General features: G+C 58.9%; 5 protein-coding genes across 5 annotated transcripts; 4 read left to right on the top strand and 1 right to left on the bottom strand.

The window, feature by feature from the left end:
- Positions 1 to 4,832: 4,832 nt before the first annotated feature.
- Positions 4,833 to 8,171, top strand: CkaCkLH20_09434 (glycosyl hydrolase family 35; the record flags this gene model as incomplete). The annotated part of the gene is made up of 9 exons (XM_038892149.1): positions 4,833 to 4,969; positions 5,019 to 5,067; positions 5,115 to 5,158; positions 5,208 to 5,349; positions 5,399 to 5,551; positions 5,600 to 5,977; positions 6,025 to 6,139; positions 6,185 to 6,221; positions 6,266 to 8,171. The coding sequence occupies 9 exons, from the start codon at positions 4,833 to 4,835 to the stop codon at positions 8,169 to 8,171; spliced, it is 2,961 nt and encodes a 986-aa protein (XP_038742385.1).
- A 72-nt stretch (positions 8,172 to 8,243) lies between these two features.
- On the bottom strand, positions 8,244 to 9,369 carry CkaCkLH20_09433 (uncharacterized protein; the record flags this gene model as incomplete). The annotated part of the gene is made up of 2 exons (XM_038892148.1): positions 8,244 to 8,974; positions 9,042 to 9,369. 2 exons carry the CDS (start codon positions 9,367 to 9,369, stop codon positions 8,244 to 8,246), a joined length of 1,059 nt encoding a protein of 352 aa, XP_038742384.1.
- A 558-nt stretch (positions 9,370 to 9,927) lies between these two features.
- On the top strand, positions 9,928 to 10,951 carry CkaCkLH20_09432 (uncharacterized protein; the record flags this gene model as incomplete). Its single annotated transcript, XM_038892147.1, has 2 exons — positions 9,928 to 10,421; positions 10,471 to 10,951. The coding sequence occupies 2 exons, from the start codon at positions 9,928 to 9,930 to the stop codon at positions 10,949 to 10,951; spliced, it is 975 nt and encodes a 324-aa protein (XP_038742383.1).
- Positions 10,952 to 11,557: 606 nt separating this feature from the next.
- On the top strand, positions 11,558 to 13,100 carry CkaCkLH20_09431 (uncharacterized protein; the record flags this gene model as incomplete). Its single annotated transcript, XM_038892146.1, has 2 exons — positions 11,558 to 11,805; positions 11,852 to 13,100. 2 exons carry the CDS (start codon positions 11,558 to 11,560, stop codon positions 13,098 to 13,100), a joined length of 1,497 nt encoding a protein of 498 aa, XP_038742382.1.
- Positions 13,101 to 13,379: 279 nt separating this feature from the next.
- CkaCkLH20_09430 (uncharacterized protein) lies at positions 13,380 to 14,322 on the top strand (the record flags this gene model as incomplete). The annotated part of the gene is made up of 2 exons (XM_038892145.1): positions 13,380 to 13,603; positions 13,731 to 14,322. 2 exons carry the CDS (start codon positions 13,380 to 13,382, stop codon positions 14,320 to 14,322), a joined length of 816 nt encoding a protein of 271 aa, XP_038742381.1.
- Positions 14,323 to 19,225: the final 4,903 nt, after the last annotated feature.

Here is a 19,225-nt window from a genome sequence, read left to right as displayed (position 1 = left end):
GTGTCGTGGACAATAATAGGAGACTCTGCAAAAGGAGAGCAAGGAAGCTTTGATGAAAGGACAGCGGGAGAGCTTGAAACAATGGCAGATGCTACACTGCCTGGCCACCTTACCTAAGCAGCAGGTACTTCGCCAAAGGTACTTCGCTGCCCCTTACCGGGAGAGCCCTTCCAACGGGTCCGCCAGCCTCCGCCAGCCGTGGGCCCCAGCTCCCGTCCCGTTCACATTCTTTTCCAACTTCGGTTCTCAGCCAAAACATCGCAGCTCTCTGGGCTTGCGACAGACGACGAGAGAGGTCCGCTGTTACCATTACGATGCCTTGATTCGCCAACCTGTCATCTCCGTCTGTCCACTGCAAATCTCGCTCGCTACAGAAGTACTCGACAACCGATGTCTCTGCCTCTCCACAGGGCCACACTTCCCACGACACAGCCCTGCCTGCTTCGCTCCTCTTTGAATCCTCCTCTGCCAACTGCCACGGCCTGCCTCCCACCGGGCTGCAGAACGAGTGCAACCCAGGACTTATTCCCCGGCCAAGCGAAGACAGGCCTTCAACAGGGCAGGGCAGGGCAAGACAGGGCATCACAAGCCCCCGACAAGGCACGACTGCCACCGACCCAACGACACGAGAGACCGGACGCTCTTCGATGGGGCTTGCGGGAATTAGCTCCACGGCCAGAGGCTGGAACTCCCAGGCCAAGCAAGAATCGGCCCAAATGACGAAAGGGATGGATCTGAGATTCATCTAGCCTCGACTTGGCTCTCTTCCATCACTCGTCTTCTGTTCCAAGATCGGTTCCCAATCGCCCGGTCCTTTGCCCACTCCTCCAGCAGGCCAGCCGGCGACGCCTCGGGGGCTTGTGGCACATTTCCACATGTTCTATTCCTGCTTCCTTTTTCTCCAACACTTCCCAATCAGAGACGTCACTTCACGCCTCCCCCGCCTCTCGTCATCTCTGAGAATCTGTGGGAAGATGGAATAAAGCTGAGACAAACCTGGTCTGGGGTCTGGCGGCCACTCATCGGGCTGGCTGGAATGGGTGAGTCTCTGATTTCGAGACCTGTTCCTGACTTTAGGCCTCCGCCGCGATGGAGGGTCGGAAGTGCGGCTTTTGGCTGACACTAGACATACAGACGCAGACGCAGATGCGGTCTCTTCCTGCAATACGTCCGTACAACCGTCCTCGGTCGGCTGCCATCGCCTTTCGCCATTCGCCGTGTGGAAAGTCGACGCGGCGTCTTACAGAGCCAGAAAAGATACGTACCCGGTACCTGACCAAGCACCTGGCACCCCGGTCTGATGCGCTGCGATGCGATGCTGAGGCGACTTCTCGCCCTTCCGCGGCCCAAGGATCGAGCAAATCCGTCGCTTCTCATTCGTCGCATCTGCATCGGACGAAGAATGCCGGGCCCAGATACGTGCCTGTTCCTGCGTTTAGGGCTCACGCTGATGCACCACTTGTGGGGTGGCCATCTGCGCCATCTGCACGATGCGCGTTGCTTTGTCAGTTTGAGTCTTTTTCTGCCTTCGACTGGTTTTTTTACAGCGCGCCGAGCAAGTCAAGAAGAGGGGAAGAGAGGAAAAGAGTCATACATCCCACAGATTGCGGAGATTGACCCAGAGTTCAAACTTCTTCGCAGCAATGAGAACGAGAGAGAAGCAACTTGGCAAGAACGGGTGCTCCTCACGCCCGAACTGAGCCGTTCCCATCGCTTCCCATTCGCAGCCCTCTCTGGGATCTTGCCTGGAAAACCCGCTGTCAGAAGAGGGGATTTCCGTACGGCACGAACCAGAAGGCGGTTCGGTCTTTGCCCAGGAGCGGGAGTCAAAGTCGGACTGAGTTTGCCATTATGACTCGGTGCTATGAAGGCTCGGGAGGATATCCCCGCCGTGGGAGAAGAACCGACGATGAAGCCAAATTCTCAGCACCATCTGCTCCAGGCCCACTCGCAACGTGCCCGACATGTTTAACGAGTTTGAAACAAAAAATTCTACAATTTTACCCGCTTCTCTGTCGACAATTCAGGTTGTCTTGTCGAAATGTTGCCAAAATTGGAAGAAACGCTCGGCACTCCTACGCCAGAGTTTCGTCTTAGTCCGCGAACAAAGCCTGGTTAGCCCGATGGCTACTCGCGGTCAGAGCGGACGAGCGCTGCAACCTCACGTTGCTTGTCAACACACAATGTCACTGTCGCCCTCTCCTCTCAGGAACAGCTGAAACGACACGATCGCGGGCAACGCGCGCCCAACACGTGGGACGCTTGCCTTTTCGTCGGGCAATCTTTCTCTTGTTTCGTTTCGTTCTTTTTCTCTCCGTGTTTCGCGACCCAGCGTGTCTCTCGCTCCTACGACAGCGTCTGCTGACTCCAAAATAAATGAAGCGTGGTTTCGAAGCATCCGGGCTTCTAGAGGCCGCCACATGCCGATCCATGGCTTTTGCTCTCCAAGAGACCTTGACTTACCATCGCAGATGAGCTGACCTCACAGTCGTGCCTCGACATCTGGTGATTGACGTCCGTCATGTCACCCGTGCAGCCGTCGTCAGTCTGATGTCCGGGACTGCGTGTCGCTTCATCGTGAAGACAGTTGATGGACACCTCATCCCGCCCTCGCACGCGGTAACCTGCAGACCCGTCGGGTAGATCCTCACGGTGGCCTTGCAGAGACCGTTGGCGCGCCAGCGCCGGGACGTTGTCGACGTCTGTGCTGCTGGCTGCTCAGCCATCGCACTCGGCCACGAGCTTCATCGTCCACTCAGATCTGCCCACGGCAGCATATGCTCCCGGACACAGCGCACCGGCCGCTTTCACCTTGGCTCAGTCCTTGGGGTCGGCGCCTCACCGGTGGTGTCCGCTCTCGGTCAGCAATTGGAGGTCGACGACTCCAATCGCACTGAAGGCCGACGTCGCACTTGCACGACGTTGCAAGGGACGCTGCCGACTTCACCCGTCGTCTGCTTTGCTGTTGATGTTCAATTACCGAAGGATATTCTCCGACTCCCGCGCCGCGTCCTGGGGTCTAGGAATCCGGGGTGAAGACGGTTGACCGAATCACTGCGCAGACTCGCCAACATTTGATGAGAGGGGCGGCCTGCCAAGTGCCATCATCGCTCGAAAGGGGGTTGAATGCACCCTTTTTCGTTGCATTTCGCTTCCCTTTGTATTTCGCCTACCCCGGTCGCGTCCAACGGGGTGTCCAGGCCCTGCTCGGAAAAGCATCTCGTCAAGTTTCTGCTAGATTGCCTGCAATTGTTGGTAGCATGATTGGTACCAAATGTCACCATTCTCAGGGGTTGCCGAAGCTTTGGCGCTATCGATTCACCAGCAAAGTCAACCGGGTTGTGGACGTGGGTGTCTCGTTGACGAGTGTCAGTTCGTCGCTGGCTTTGGATTTTTACATCGGGGGCGACCGTCAGGAAAAACAGACTGCCCGACTACTATCGACAGGGATGGAAAGTCTGTCGCTGAGTGCAGAGGGCATCCTCAAAGGTCCGAGTCAGTGCTACGAGATGCAATCGTGAGTTCACGATGATGGTATTCTGGGCGCCTTCCTTGGAAACTGGCGGCTTCCATAAATACGAGATCGCAGGAAACCTTGGAAACGGCACTCCACCGCCGCAGGAATGCGGCCACGTCGTTTGTGACGGATCCGATATTTCAGAACGTCGCCCGCAGCGCATAAAGAACGCTTTACCGCCACGGTCACTCTTCCAAGGCACGTCGTGGAGACTCGTCCGACATTTCTCTCCGACGCTGCGCCGGCGGCTCAGCTCCTCACGCTGCGGATACGACTGCGGGTGTCTTATGACAAGTTGCCATGCGCGATTGCTCCCCGACACAAGACGAGCCGGTTTCTATGAACCCACGATGCATCGTTGGCGGTGGCAGCCCGGCGGCAGGGAGCTCGGTGACTCCGTCTCCGTCGATTTCCTTGCTTTTGGACCAAATGTGTTTGGCGCCGCGGCGTCAATGTATCGAGCCAACAAGTGTTGCTTCGTGTCATTCGTCTTCCCCTCAGACGCATGCCAATTTTGTTGAGGCGCAACGATCCGAATCGACGTGGTCGGTATATGATCATGCGCCGGAGGCAGTGGTCTACCGGACGCCATTGAGAGGAACAAGACCGTAGAGCGACAGAAGACTTGCCTGCGACGCGATCTGTCGTTCAAAGACGTTCCATCTGTGAGGACGAATTGTTCGGCGTACGTGAGAACAGAGATGCATCGGTCAATGGACTCCAACGGAAGAACGGCCTACGGGCATCGGCTGATTCTCCAAAAAGCTTGTCTCGTCGTCATTTTCCCGCAACGTGACAGGCACGCCTATCTTTACGTCCGGGGGAGAGCCAAAAGCTCGGGTCGCCCCTCCGATCTCCAGATGATCACAAGTTCGACCCCGCAATTCCAGCAGCATCAACAGTTCTTCGGCAGGCATAACGCCGAGATTCCATTAGGCTGTACCGAATGTGGCAGCTCGACCTGCATCACCTCTTTTACCGCTTGTGACAGTTGACTAGTCCCGCAAGGTCGAGCGGAAGAATTGCGCCTTGAATTGCTGCCTCCAGCGACAGACTGGGATACCCCGCAAGTGAAGTAAATAACCATGAGCTGATTGCTGGAATGACGGACAACCCGCGCGGTGGGGGAAAGGTGTCGCACTCGGCCTCACTTCCCGCGATAGAGCGTTGTCAGAAGCCGTGCGATCGGTGTGAGGCTCTTTTAAAGATCTGGCGTTCCACCCGCCAAGGGGGATTCTGTGTTATGCGACGTAATTCGTCTTGCGCAGCTGTGATTTGACTGCCAAGGCCATCGTTCGCATAAGCGCTGTTAAAGATGCGCTTCTTTCGGGCTGTGTCGGCCTTGATTTGGCTGCTGGTTTCCGGGGCCGTTGCGACTGACAATGGCCTCACTGATGCGGTGACGTGGGACAAGTACAGTCTCTCGGTCAACAACAGCAGGGTTTACATTTAGTCGGTCTGCTCTATCTCTGCCAACCGAACTGACTGCTGACGACAATAGCTCCGCCGAGTTCCATTATCAACGTCTACCAGTTCCCGAGTTGTGGCCTGTACGTCAGCTTGTTACCGCTCACTCAAATCTTCTAAGACTCTCTAGGACGTCCTCCAAAAGTTCAAGGCCAACGGCTTCAACACCGTGAGGTAGGGTGGCCCAGCGCCTGTCCGACTTGAATGACGCTGATCTCTCCAGCATCTACTTCTTCTGGTCCTACCATTCCGCCTCCGAAGGCGTCTTCGACTTCGAGACCGCCGGCAAGAACATCCAGCGTCTGTTCGACTACTGCAAGGAGGCCGGGTTATATGTGATCGCGAGAGCCGGACCATACTGCAACGTACGAACCCCAGACCGACGCCCCAAGAATATGTGCTAACTGCCGACAGGCCGAGACGAATGGCGGCGGCCTTGCCCTCTGGGGCTCCGACGGCCGCTTCGGCAAGCTCAGAACCTCGGACGAACGGTACTACGACGGTTGGCTGCCGTTCATCACGGAGGTTGGCAAAATCATTGCAGCAAACCAAATCACGAACGGCGGAGTAAGTCTTCTCAGGACGGTCTATGTGGCCACCGCTGACCTTCGCCAGCCTGTGATTCTCAACCAAGTCGAAAACGAATACCAAGAGAGCGTTTACCAAGCGAACCACACCTCCGTCGTCTACATGGAGCAGCTGAAGAAGGCCTTCAAGGACGCCGGCGTCGTCGTCCCGCTCACCCACAACGAAAAGGGCATGCGCTCGCGCTCGTGGTCGACGGACTACAACAATGTCGGCGGCGCCATCGACGTCTACGGCCTCGACAGCTACCCCGGCGCGCTATCCTGCACGGATCCGACCGTTGGGTTCAACGTCGTCAGGACGTACTACCAGTGGTTCCAGAACTACTCGTACACGCAGCCGAGTTACCTCGCCGAGTTTGAAGGCGGGTGGTTCTCGAACTGGGGAAGCCAGACTTTCTACGATGAGGTGGGTGGGCCGAGGGACGATTCGAGGAAGTGGCTGACACGATGCAGTGTGCTTCTGAGCATGATCCGGCGTTTGCGGATATCTACTACAAGAACAACATCGGACAGCGGGTCACTCTGCTCAGCATCTACATGAGTTACGGAGGAACGAACTGGGGTCACTGTGAGTACAACGATGCCCACCATGAATCCTGCTAACGAAATAAAGCCGCCGCACCTCAGGTCTACACCAGTTACGACTACAGGTACGATGCACGCTCCATCTCAAGGCATGACTGACATCAGGAAGCGCTCCTCTCCGGGAAACCCGCGAGCAATGGACCAAGCTCTACCAGACGAAGCTCATCGGGCTCTTCACCAGAGTCTCAACCGAGCTGCTCAAGGTCGAAATGATCGGGAACGGCACCGGTTACCAGCTTTCGTCTCCGTCGGCCTTCAGCTGGGTCCTCCGGAACCCAGACACCCAAGCCGGCTTCACCGTCGTCCAGCAGGCCAGCACCCGCTCCATGACCCCGATTCAGTTCGACGTCACGCTCAACACCACAGCCGGCTCGGTTACCGTGCCCGACGTGATCCTCAACGGACGCCAAAGCAAGATTCTCGTTTCAGACTACACCTTTGGCAAGCACACCCTGCTCTACGCATCCGCGGACATCGCCACGTACGGCATCTTCGACAAGGACGTGCTGGTCTTTTACCTCCAGGAGGGCCAGACGGGGGAGTTCGCCTTCAAGGACGAGGCCGACCTCACCTTTGAAGTCTACGGCGACACCGATCTGACGGAAACAACGAACGGTGGCCATCCGGCCTTCACCTGGAAGCAAGTCGCCGGTTCCACAGTCGTCAAGTTCTCCAACGGCGTCCTGGTCTACCTCCTCGAACAGAAGACTGCCTGGCGCTTCTGGGCCCCGCCGACGACGTCCAACCCGACCGTCAGACCCGACGAGCAGCTGTTCGTCCTCGGCCCCTACCTCGTCCGCAGCGCCAGCATCTCCCACGGCGTCCTCCACATCTCGGGCGACAGCGACCGCGCCACGACCCTCGAGGCCTACGTCGGCGACAAGCCCATCGAGACGATCGACTGGAACGGCAAGCGTCTCGCCGCGACCAAGACCGCCTACGGCTCGTTCACCGCCGAGATCCCGGGCGCAGAGGACCGCCCCGTCGCCCTGCCCGAGCTCAAGAACTGGCGCTCCGCCGACGCGCTCCCCGAGGCGGCCCGCGACTACGACGACTCGCGCTGGGTCGTCTGCAACAAGACCACCACCCCGAGCCCGTACGCCCCCGTCACGCTGCCTGTGCTCTACAGCTCCGACTACGGCTTCTACGCGGGCGCCAAGATCTACCGCGGCTACTTCGACGGCGCCAACGCCACCGCCGTGAACATCACCGCCTCGGGCGGGCTGGCGTTCGGCTGGTCGGCGTGGCTCAACGGGCAGTTCGTCGGCGGAGACGTCGGCTCCGCGTCTGCGACGACCACCAACAAGACGCTCCCCCTCCCCCGTTCTGCCCTCCGCGAAGCAGACAACGTGCTGACCGTCGTCGTCGACTACCACGGCCACGACCAGGCCTCCACGGCGCAGGGCATCAACAACCCCCGCGGCATCCTCGGCGCGCAGCTGCAGCCCGGCAGCTCCCGCACGTCCACGGGATTCAAGCAGTGGAGGCTCACGGGCGCGGCCGGCGGCGAGGCCAACATCGACCCCGTACGCGGCCCCATGAACGAGGGCGGCCTCCACCCCGAGCGTCTCGGCTGGCACCTCCCGGGCTTCGCCCCCTCCGGGCCGTCCTGGGCGTCGCAGTCCCCCCTCGACGGGCTCGCCGAGGCGGGCATCCGGTTCTACGTCACGACCTTCACCCTCAACATCGACTCGGACCTCGACGCCCCGCTCGGCGTCGAGTTCTCCGCGCCCGCGGGGACGACGGCCCGCGTCATGTTCTGGATCAACGGGTACCAGTACGGCAAGTACGTCCCGCACATCGGCCCGCAGACGCGCTTCCCCGTGCCGCCGGGCGTCCTCAACAACCGCGGCCGCAACACCATCGCCGTCAGCCTGTGGGCGCAGACGGGCGAGGGCGCCAAGCTGGACGGGCTGAAGCTGGTGCGCTACGGGCAGTACCAGACGGATTTCAAGTTCAACCGCGACTGGAGCTACCTCCAGCCGGGGTGGGAGGATCGACGGGAATACGCTTGATTCAATCAACGGCGAAAAAGGTATGTGGGTAGAAGTACATCTAGCTTTACAATCATGAATTAGAAGCGGGGCCTATCCGCGGCTTAATGACTTAATGAACTCGAGTACCCTCGACCACTCCAGAGCATGTGACCGATGCTCGTCCGCATGTGCCTTGTTGCCCTGGGCCAGGCACTGCTCGCTCCGCTTCAGGTGCTCGTTCATCAGCGGCTCCAATGGCTCGACCATGCCCGCGGCCGCCGCGTGCGTCAAACACGACAGATACTCTGAGCTCCCGGGCTCGAGCATCATGGCGTAGCGGTAGAAGCCGCGGTTGAACCCGAGCTTCATGAGACGACGGAACGTGTGCGTGGCGTCCTCCTTCCGGCCGAGCCGCAGCTGGACGTCGCCCCAGCTCTCGAGGCAGGTCGCCTCCCAGTCGAAGTGCGACGCGGCCTTGCCGAGGTTCCAGGCGCGCCGGAAGGCGTCGATGGCGAGCAGGTTGTCCTCGTGGGTTTTGCGGTTCATGTGGATCAGGCCCTCGAGGACGACGGCGTTGGCGTCGCGGCCCTGCTTGATCAGCCACGCGACGCGCTCCCGCGTCTTGCCCCACGCCGGGCCGTTGTAGCTGAAGTAGCCCGTCTTCTGGTTACTCATCTGGAGCAGCACCTTGGCGTTGGACAGCGCCGAGGCGTCGTGGCCCATGCCGGCGGCCATGTTGAGGAGGTGGTGGATGAGGTGCGTCTCGCCCTCGGTGCCGTCGCGGAAGAAGTAGAGGAACGTGGCCGTGTCGTGGACGGCGACGGCCGAGGCTCCCTCCAAGTCTGTAGTCTTTCGTTTAGCACGACGCCCGTTCCGGTCTTGCGCTAGGGGAGGTGAGGTGAGGGTTACCCTTGATGAACCACTGGTCCCAGTACGGATTGCTCCCCTTCGAGCGCAGGGCTTCCAGGCCCGCCTGGTAGATGGCGTAGGCCTGCTCCGGGGTGGTGTGTTTGATGCCCAGCTCCTTGTGTTGCTTCTTGAACGAGGCCAGGGAGCGTTCGATCACGACGATCCCCTGCGCGGGAATCCTAAATTTCTGGACCGCCGTCCTCCTGCTCACCACGGCGGCGGCGGCGGCGGGTGGAGGTGCGAAAGGGATCGGGAGCCCGGGGAGGGCCGTGGCTCTGGCGGCCAGCGGCCTGGCGCGACGGGCGGGGATCGTTGTGAGGCGGAACATGGCGGTTCGATGTGAGGGCGACGGGATGAGTGTCTTCTTAGTGGTCCCTCATCGGGGGACGTTGAGCCGAGGTGAGGCTACAGGCGTGAGGCGGGCGATTGATGGCGCTCGGATGAGTTCTTCTGAATTTATGTGCTCAATTATATTGCCACACGGCGTTTCGCGACAATTGAGTGTTTGGCGTCGAGTTTAACTCTCACAATAGACGGACCGGCTTCAACGTGTTGAGATGAAGCTAGGAGCAAGCTCGACTGAGGTTCACGATGAGTGAAGTGGGTCATTCCACTTCAGCCAATCAAACAACGCCTGCTCGGCCGCAGTCCCCACCTCAAAAAAAAAGTTGCGACTGCACGCTTTGCTCGTCTCTCAGTCCTGCTCACTCACCAACACATCCGTCAAATACATCGCCGGACAACCCGTCCCCTTCACACGCACCTTTCAACGCCTTAGACTGTGTACTCTGCGAATTTCACACCGTCGCGACTCGTGGTCTCACTCAAATCGCCATTCGCCACCCGCCCGTCGCGGGAAGTTCACGCTACCACTCACACACTCACCATGGTCACCACACGGAACATGATGCGCTCCGGGGTCGAGTCCCCGGGCGAGAACGCCACGCCCAAGAAGCTGCCCGTCCGCTCAAAGGACGACAAGGAGACGGCCGAGGGCAGCACCCCCAAGCCCACGCCGAAAGCCACTCCCAGGAAGGGCTCCGCCAAGAAGGACGAGAGGCCGCCGTCGTCAAAAAAGAAGTCGACGCTCGTGGTGGAACTGAAGGCGGACTCGACCCCGTCCAAGGGCAGGGAGGAGCAGCAGGAGCAGACGGTGATCACGGGCCCCGAGCAGCCGGCGCCGGAGGTGGAGGAGAAGACCATCAAGGATTCCCAGGACGAGGCGGCGTCACCAGAGCAGGAGGCGGAGGAGGAGGCACCGGCTGCCGAGGCGGCGGGGGAGGACTCGGATTCGGATGAGGCGCCCGAGGCCGTTTCGACGTCCAAGGCTGCCGTGCAGGCCAAGAAGTCCGCACAGGCTGCCAACAAGGCCATCTTAGAGTACGTCACCTGGTGCCCGTCACCGAATTCGCTGCTGACCCCCGCACAGACAAGCCGCCGTGCAGAAGCGCAAGCGTCAGGAGCGCAACACCCGCCTCCAAGAGCAGGCCGCTTCCCGCAAATCGCAAAAGACCGCGGCCGTCGAGGAGGCCAAGGAGGATGGCGAGGAGGAGGAGGATGAAGAGAAGCCCTCGACGTTGCTCACCAAGACCGGACGCCGGACCCGCTTCGACCTCCCGGCGGAGCTCCCGGCCGAGTTCCTCGACTCGGACGACGAAGACGACGGCGAGGACGCCGAGGCCGAGCGCAAGCCGCGCAAGGTGCGGAAGCTGCACACCGCGGAGGCGCAGATCGCGCGCGAGAGCCGCGGCCCCCGGGACGAGGTCGTGGGGTCGACCGTCTTCCGGGTCGTCAAGAAGCAGGACGAGAGGCTGGCGCCCAAGGCGCAGAAGCAGTCGGTCAACGCGAAGAAGGCGCTGCTGGCGCGCGGCAGGGCGCCCGTGAAGGCGCGGAAGGGGTTCTTCGACTAGGTGTGAAGATATTGGGATGGGGTGCTTAATGGGTGGATGGATGGGGTTTTTGAGGAATTGGCCAGGCGAGGCATTGAGTGTCACAAAAGTTTGGATTAGGGGGGAACAGTGAGAGCTACTAATGAAAATGCCGTGTAGGCTCTTGTTCGTCAATGTCATTGTTCGCATCGTCAGTCCGTCGCCTACTTTTCATGTCGCAGAAGGACGGTCAGCACAGTGACCGACGAAGTCGTTGAATTAACTCACGACCCATCCCGCCGGTCCCCGGCGCCTCAAAGCTTAGCACGGATTGGGCCCACGATCAGGGTCTTTTGCATCGCGACCCACCCCGCAGACCTCCAAAATGCAACTCAACAGCGGTGTCTCATTGGGAGACCCGGACGGGGTGCCATGTGCAATCATAGTGGGCAGCGATTGCGCCATCGCGTTGCCCAACCATCGCCGCGGATATTGGCCGAATGAGGAAACGAGCTTCGCGATATGGCTGCCGATGAACTTTTTTCTTCAACCACTGCGGCGAGTCAGACGTGATATAAGATGGGGAAATCGTGATGCTTTCGATTTAGTTGCGCTGTTTCCTGGACGTCTTACTGACTTACAAAGGCGATGGCTTCACTCACGGAAAAGTCGCCAGCCGTGGCCGACAGCCCTGCTGTCGATGAGGAGACGCGGACACCGACTCGCGAGGGCCCTTGGATTCGCTTCATGACGGCTCTGCGGTGGTATTCTCCCGACATGCCCAGCGAGGAAAAGGCCCTCGTCCTGCGACTGGACCTACTAATCCTCATCTTCGGATGTCTCTGCTTCTTCACCAAGTACCTGGACCAGTCGTCCATCGCCAACGCCTACGTCAGGTACGTGTCCATGCTTAGACTGCTTGATTTGGCTAACCAAGCCCAGTGGCATGAAGGAGGATCTCAACCTCGTGGGCAACGAGCTCAACTACATGACAATCGTCTTCTGGTCGTCCTACTGCACCTCCATGATCCCCGCCTGCTACTACCTCACGCGATACCCCGTCAACATCGTCCTGCCGATCCTCGAGATCGGCTGGGGCCTGTCGACCTTCGGCCTCGCCTGGGCCCAGAACGTCCAGACCATCTACGCCATGCGCTTCTTCACGGGCCTCTTCGAGTCCTCCTCCTTCACCGGCATCATCTACGTCATCGGGAGCTGGCTCAAGCCCTCGGAGATCGGCAGACGCGTCGCCGTCTTCTACATCGCCGCGCCCCTCGGCACCATGTTCGCCGGCTACCTCCAGGCCGCCGCCTACACGAACCTGCACAACGTCCACGGCCTCGCCGGCTGGCGCTGGCTCTTCATCGTCGACGCCATCATCACCATCCCCATCGCCCTCATCGGCTTCTTCGTCTTCCCGGACGTGCCCTCCCGCTCCAGGCCGAGGCTGCTGCCCGCGCACCTGCACGCGCTCGCGCAGAAGCGCCTCGAGGGTCTCACCGCGCCGCCGCAGCTAAAGGTTTCGCGCGATATCTTCCGGCGCGTCTTTCGGCGCTGGCACTGGTACCTCTTCGTCGCGCAGTGGACCATCATGAACGAGAACCTGCAGCCCAGCGGGTCCCCCTTCTCGCTGTACCTCAAGGCCTTCCCGGGGACATACTCGGTCACGCGCATCAACACGCTGCCGACGGTCGCGACGGCCGTCTCCATCGTCTGCGCCTTCGCCGCCGGCGCCCTCGCCGACCGCACGGGCTGGTTCGCCGGGCTGACCGCCGCCGCGACGGTGCCGTCGCTGGTCGGCGTCGCGATGCTGGTGGCGTGGGACGTCGGCGAGGGCGGGCGGCTGGCCGCGTTCATGCTCAACGGGTTCGAGGGCGCGGTGCCCTCGCTGACGATGGCGTGGGCGACGGTCACCATGGCGGGCGACGCCGAGGAGCGCGCGGTCGTGACGGCGTCGATGAACGCCATCGGGCAGGCCATCGTCGCGTGGGCGCAGCTGCTGCAGTTCCCCGCGGTCGAGGCGCCGTACTTCCGCCGGGGTTTCAGGAGCGTGGTGGCGACGATGGTGGTGCAGTTCGTTCTGACTGCGGCGATCTGGTATCTCGTCAGGAGGGACCGGAAGGGGGGAGCTTTGGAGGAGCACGTCGCGGACGAAGAGGCGAATAAGGGAGACGCCAAAAGGGAGGCGTAGGGCGTTTGATCAGCTTGAACAGTCGTGGATTATATGACCACACGATGGGAGGTGTCTAAGAATGAAGATATCAAATGAACCGCGTGTCCCGTCTTCGCAACGCGCACACTTGTCGTGACGAATAGATGATCTTACGAAGTTCCCATGATGTATCAACGAGGGTTCAGTCCGATCGACCTCTTCATTTGACATGAACGCACGCGGGTCCACGGCCAGCTTCACCCGCAATGCACCATCTTAATCACTGCCGCGTCTACAAGTGCCATCTGCTCTTCGCTCCTGGCGCATCAGCGATTCGCTGCTCCCAAGGCAACAATCCCTTGGTCTCTTTCCCTTCCCGTCCGCATCGATGTCAGAAAGACCGCCTGGGCTGTTTCTGGTGCATTTAACGTCGTCTTCCACGTCCTCGTCGTCTTCCACCCCCTCTTCATCTTCATCTCCACATCCCCCGTCGTCTTCCACGTCCCCGTCATCTTCATCGTTCCCCGTGTATCCATCAACAAGTACACCCATTAAATCTCCATCAACTACAATGCCTGGAGGAATTACAAACGGGCACGCTGGTATGTTCTTCCTCCCACATCGTCGAGTTCTTCCGGCCCGTCCCCATCTAACAATCACAGCCCGCAGTCCGGCCCCCGCCAGCCAGGCCCCGAATGGAAACCACAATGGAAACCCGGATGGAATTCCGAATGGCATCCCCAATGGCATCCCCAATGGCATCCCGAATGGCATCCCGAATGGCATCCCGAATGGCATCCCGAATGGAGTTCCCAATGGCATCCCGAATGGCATCCCGAATGGCATCCCGAATGGAATCACCAATGGCATCCCGAATGGAGTTCCCAATGGCATCCCGAATGGCATCCCGAATGGCATCCCGAATGGAATCACCAATGGCATCCCGAATGGAGTTCCCAATGGCATCCCCAACGGAACTCCCCGCAGACACATTCACCGACCCCTGAGGGAAGTGAACAGCGCCATTGAGCATCGCCTCAGGGGCATCGAAGCAGCCATAAATGGCTCTCACATGGGCCTAGCCCGCATGGAGCAAACCTTGTCCCTACTCCAGACGTTCGCAGCCCGAATCTGCATAAACACAGACATGTCCAATAGGCATCTGGACAGGTTGGGAGGAGTCCCGGAGGCCACGGCAAGCGTCGAGACCCAACTGCATGCGTTGGCAGGGGTCCCGGCATCCTTGGCAGACATCCGCTAGGAGACGAGTCTCGGTCTGGAGGAGGCTTCCGTAAAAAATGTAGCCATCGAGATGTAAGTGTCTGCTACATATGGTTCTTCCATGTTCGGGTTCAAGCTGACCGTCCCAGGGCAAAGAAATCTCGTCTTCGCCGCAAGCGTGCCGTCAAAAGGTTCCAGGAACGTCAGCATCAGGCCGCGATGCGTCTTACTTATCGTCGTTTACTGAAGAAGCGCCGCCAAGAATCGCCGAGCGCCGGCGAGCCATCTGCGAGTTTTGACGGGTCGTCCCCAACCGCTGCTGAGCCGTCCGCGAGTGTTGATGAGCCGTTCGCGAGTATTGATGGGCCGTCCGCGAGCGTTGATGAGTCGTCTGCGGGAACCAATGAGTCGTCAGCGAATGACAATGAGCAGTGAGGGCTCAGGAAAAGAAACTCTGGATTAGTTTGCACTGTAGAGGGCGTTGTCCGCTGGTTTCTTTATTGTATGGGTAACTCACTAGAGGATGGTGGTGATGGAGTGCATCCGGGCTGGCTGGAAAACAGGAACTAGGCAGTAGGGTAACTTGGCTTTTGCTTAAATTCAACCACATGGCTATAACTTTCTGTCCAAGTGCCACTTTGGAGATCTATCTTGAACAAAGCTTGGTATTCGTTGCTGCGGATTGTCTGCGGACACAATCCGCAAACGATGTGGCGAGAGCAGGACGGACATGGGATGCTGGCGTCTTCATCGTCATCTTCATCGCCGTCTTCGTCAGAGGTTGATCAGGACGAACATCCATTCATCGCGACATCATCATGTAGACAAGAGTGTTGACTATGGGCCATATGTAATGCATCCGTGCTATCAAATAAGTAGCCTCATGAACGCATAATACACATACTGTCTTCCGTCATCCTTCACACTGTCCTCGAAATCTTGCTCTTCGTATCAGCGAATCTTCCATCCATCGCCACATTATTGTGAAAGCAAGATGTCATCACTACCAACGGGTGTTAGACTCTTGCCCCCGGAGTTCTACATCTCTCACACTCTGCGCCGAAGCCGTTGCAGCTAAAGACGAAGTCCATCTAAGCCCTCTTCTCACAGATATTTGCGGCGTGGCTGTGACGATGGACCGTGAGAACTACTCAACAGCTATCCAAGCCCCCTCCGGCGATGGCGACCTGCCACCTGACGTGAAACCACCGTCGTACAATCTCATGCACAAATACGCCCACCTAAACAACCACCCGCGAATTTCACGCTCGATATGATGAGCCTCACATGAGAACAGCCAACTCATAGCACGTCGTCGCTCCCCTGCCGGGAGACTTCCAAGGACCGCTCTCTCCCCGGTTTCCAGGATGATGCACCTACATCACAAGGCTCCCACGTGCAGACTTCATCCCAAACTTGATCACATCCCCCGCGACATCTCACCCAACTCATCCTCACATACGCATAACGAGGCCGGAATCACCGGCCTCTCATGCCTCCTTCGAATCAATCACGCTCAGCCGAGGCAAGTCCCCTCAGCCCCAACCCCACCAGCCACCCAGCACACGCTTCTCACCCGCCACACCCCTCCCTCGCAACAATCGTGAACCCTCACATCAACAACCACCACAAAACTCACCAAAACACCACAAAAAAGCAAAAGAACAGCGCCGCAGCGCCTGCATATGAACCCAACCCGATTTGAACGGATAACCTTTCGATAGAAAATCTCACGATCCGCTGGAGTCGAACGCGCTACCGTTGCGCCATGAGTCCCGTTGGTGAGGACCTCAACCCTGAAAGTTGCACATGAAGCGCGAGGGTGAGTGTGCGCAGAAACGGCGAGATCCGATTGGCCGCGAAAATCCGGCGGACCCCACTTCGCTGCTCTTAAGCTTGCGGTTAGGGCCGACCTACCTCTTCCCGCTTTTTTTCGTCTGGCCGTTCCGCCGTTGGTTATAACCAAACACAGAGAGTCATGTTCACGTTGTTGGCCGCTGCGGCGGCGGCGCGCGAACTGCATTGCAGCACCACCGCCAACATGACTCCCAGAGCGGACCCACGGGGTGGGCTTGAAACATTGAAACCCAGCAGCCCAGGACCACGAGAACCACGGGCGAAAACACAAGGTCTCGTTCATACGAGCCAAGCGCGCTGTCCCCAGGTGCCCCAAGTCCCTCCTCGCGAACAATTGCGAGCCTATCGTGATCGGCACGTTGGACGACTGCAATCGGGGGAGGTAGCAGCCACGAGTCGGCGGCGGGGCCCTGACCGCACACACACACACACGAAGGCTTAGCCCTGACGGCGATTTGGCCGAAGCCGGGTCACGGTGTCAACCTGGTGGGGACGTGTGCGCTGCGGCAGGGCGGGGAGCCGTTGCAACAGGAACGCTGCTGCTCTCTATCGCCGGTGGGCGACGCTGTTCGTCTTAAAGCCAGTCTGATATACCCCATCCCATCCCATGCCCCCCCCAACCAACCCCTCCGAGGATCAAATCGCCGGCCATCGTTTTCTCTTCTCTTCTCTCGTGCATACGGGTGTGGTGACATCGCCTGTCCGGTTGTGTCTATTCGGTCACTCTCTCGATTGTGCACAGACGTCTGAAACAAATCCGTATGTCGTATCCGTCCCATGTAGGAATGGGCGCCCGTAGCTTTGACCCTTTTTGATAGGGAAGCAAGCAGCAAATCGCCACGAGTGGCGGTCTGCGTCTGTGAGTTTGATCTTGACAAGTTTGACAGAAACGGTCATTGGGAACGTCTAGAAGCAGCCGTCTGTGCAAAGCAAGGTTACCTGATCAGCACGTCGTCTGATCCGAAGAGGGCGCCAGAGAGACCTGATCTGAGACGGCGTCAACGTTGCGCGCGAGAGATGAGATGCAGCTCTCCTCAATTGCTCGCAGAACGACGCAATAACCCCGCCCTCCTCGCCTTAATCAAGGACGAGATCGTCGTCCATGGGCCAGCGGAAGCGTGTCGAGGCAGAACCTCGGGCGGGCCTGGGATTGGGTCGGGCTGAGAAAGGGTTTCCCACCTCCAGGATACGCCGTCTTGGAGGATGTTTGAAAAATAGTGTGAAACACTTCATCGGTGGGGGGAGGTGGACGAGATCAAGATCCAACGCTGGGCTTGCATGGGCCCCAGCTCCAGACTTCAATTTGGAATGAAGTGGTCTTGTTTCCACGGGCAATCCCAAACTTGGAAGTTGGTAATTCCTCCGCGGTATCTTTGCAGTGGCCGTGGGACACGTTGCAGCAGCGAATGCAACTTCGACGTCTGTTGTAAAGTTGCCCGACCCTTCGCCTTCGCCTTCGTCTATCGTTCCGGCGAGGAGGTCGGGGATCAGGGTGCCGAACCGCTCCCGGCAAAATGTCGACGTCTGAACTTCATGGAGACGAAGAAGCGGCATCAAGACGTTTTCCGGCTCGAGAAAGACCGCGTCAGCTCGCTCTGCTACAGGTTATATCGAACACCGCCATCGTTATGTGTATCGTCGGAGACGTATGTGTGTGTATGCGGCGACTCGGCTTTTCCGACGAAGCTTGGCCGAAAAAGGTGTGCGGCGTTCGACTCATGACCCGCGCGAACAGTCGGTCTTCGTCCCAACCAAGACTCTCTGGGAGGTTCTGCGGGCTGAGCCTTATCGAATCCGACGTTGTGTGGTGGACTCCTCAAATCGACGCAGCATTGAGCGCTGCCGGCTTCCTGTTTGATCGACGTGTGTTCGGAGGGACACAAGACTGACTCAAGGAGCACGAGGGGATCCCGTGGTTAGCTAGTCCCGATACAATCGCAGGTTGCGAACCGGTCGAGGGGAGGACATCGACGACGCTAGACGGTCCACGGCTGGCTTCTAGAACGGCGCCGGTCGAGACCTCGAAGCTCTTAGTGTGCGATGTTGATGAGGATCGTCGTCACCAATGCACGCCACAATGACGAGCTAGAGACGGAATCGACTTTGGCAGGTTGACGGCAGCCACATTCAACGTCGACAATAGGCACTTTTCCGGACTTGCTGCAGACTCTTCTGCAGACACACATTTGTCAACGTTGCTAAGGACAAGGCCTTGGACCGTCGAGACCACCCCTACCAGCATCTTCGCGGAAGTTTGATTGACACCGAGCAGAATTTCCAAGACCGCGGTCGGGGGGGAGACCTGGCATCGGATTAAACTGCACGACGGCCTATTTATGGCGTCGACTGAAAAAAAGGCCGATGATGTGTCGCAAGCATGATGGCATTCCACGCGCCGTGCAATATGCCCGATTCCCAACCACGACGCAGCGGACGCAGCGGACGCTAGTGTGCAATCTGGATCGTCTGATGTAAACGTTCGAGACTGTTCCCAGCGCCCGACCCGAGAGTCTGATTAGCTCAGAAGAACCTCCGCCCGGTGTTCGCGAAGCATGTTCGAGAGGGCCTGCAGCGCGGACACGAGCCGTGGGAATGGTGAGACACAGAAGTGTCTTGGCTTCGCTCCCGAGACATGGTCATCCAGGGCTCCAGTTTTCCCATCATCCGTTCATGGCATCGACTCGACAGCAGTTAAAACTCTGACGAAGGGTTCGAATGGCAGACGTTCTGCCTCTGCTCTGACGGAGGCAAAAGAGAGTCGACTCGATCAACCGTGAAATCGCTCAAAGCAGGCCGCTCATCACTCGAAGCAGACCGCTCCGATAATTTCTCCCAACCACCCATCTCCAGCGTCGTTGACGTCTCTGATGCCCCTCACTTTCGTCCCGTGTTGGATCGCATACCGCTCTGCGAATGCGACGTGGTCTGCTGCACAGAGTGTGCATTGCCGTAACGCTATTAACACCGAAAGGGGCCCGTGCCACGACGTTCTCGAGATGCAGTGATACAGCACACCATCACAGGAATCGAATCTGGAGCTGCCCCGTTGTCCGATTAGGCACGGCTGCAACATGACAGACACAGTG

Source organism: Colletotrichum karsti (assembly GCF_011947395.1).
Source record: "Colletotrichum karsti strain CkLH20 chromosome Unknown Scaffold34, whole genome shotgun sequence".
NCBI classification, from domain to species: domain Eukaryota; kingdom Fungi; phylum Ascomycota; class Sordariomycetes; order Glomerellales; family Glomerellaceae; genus Colletotrichum; species Colletotrichum karsti.
The sequence above is the reverse complement of the archived record's forward strand: the minus strand, read 5'-3'. Positions and strand labels throughout refer to the sequence as shown.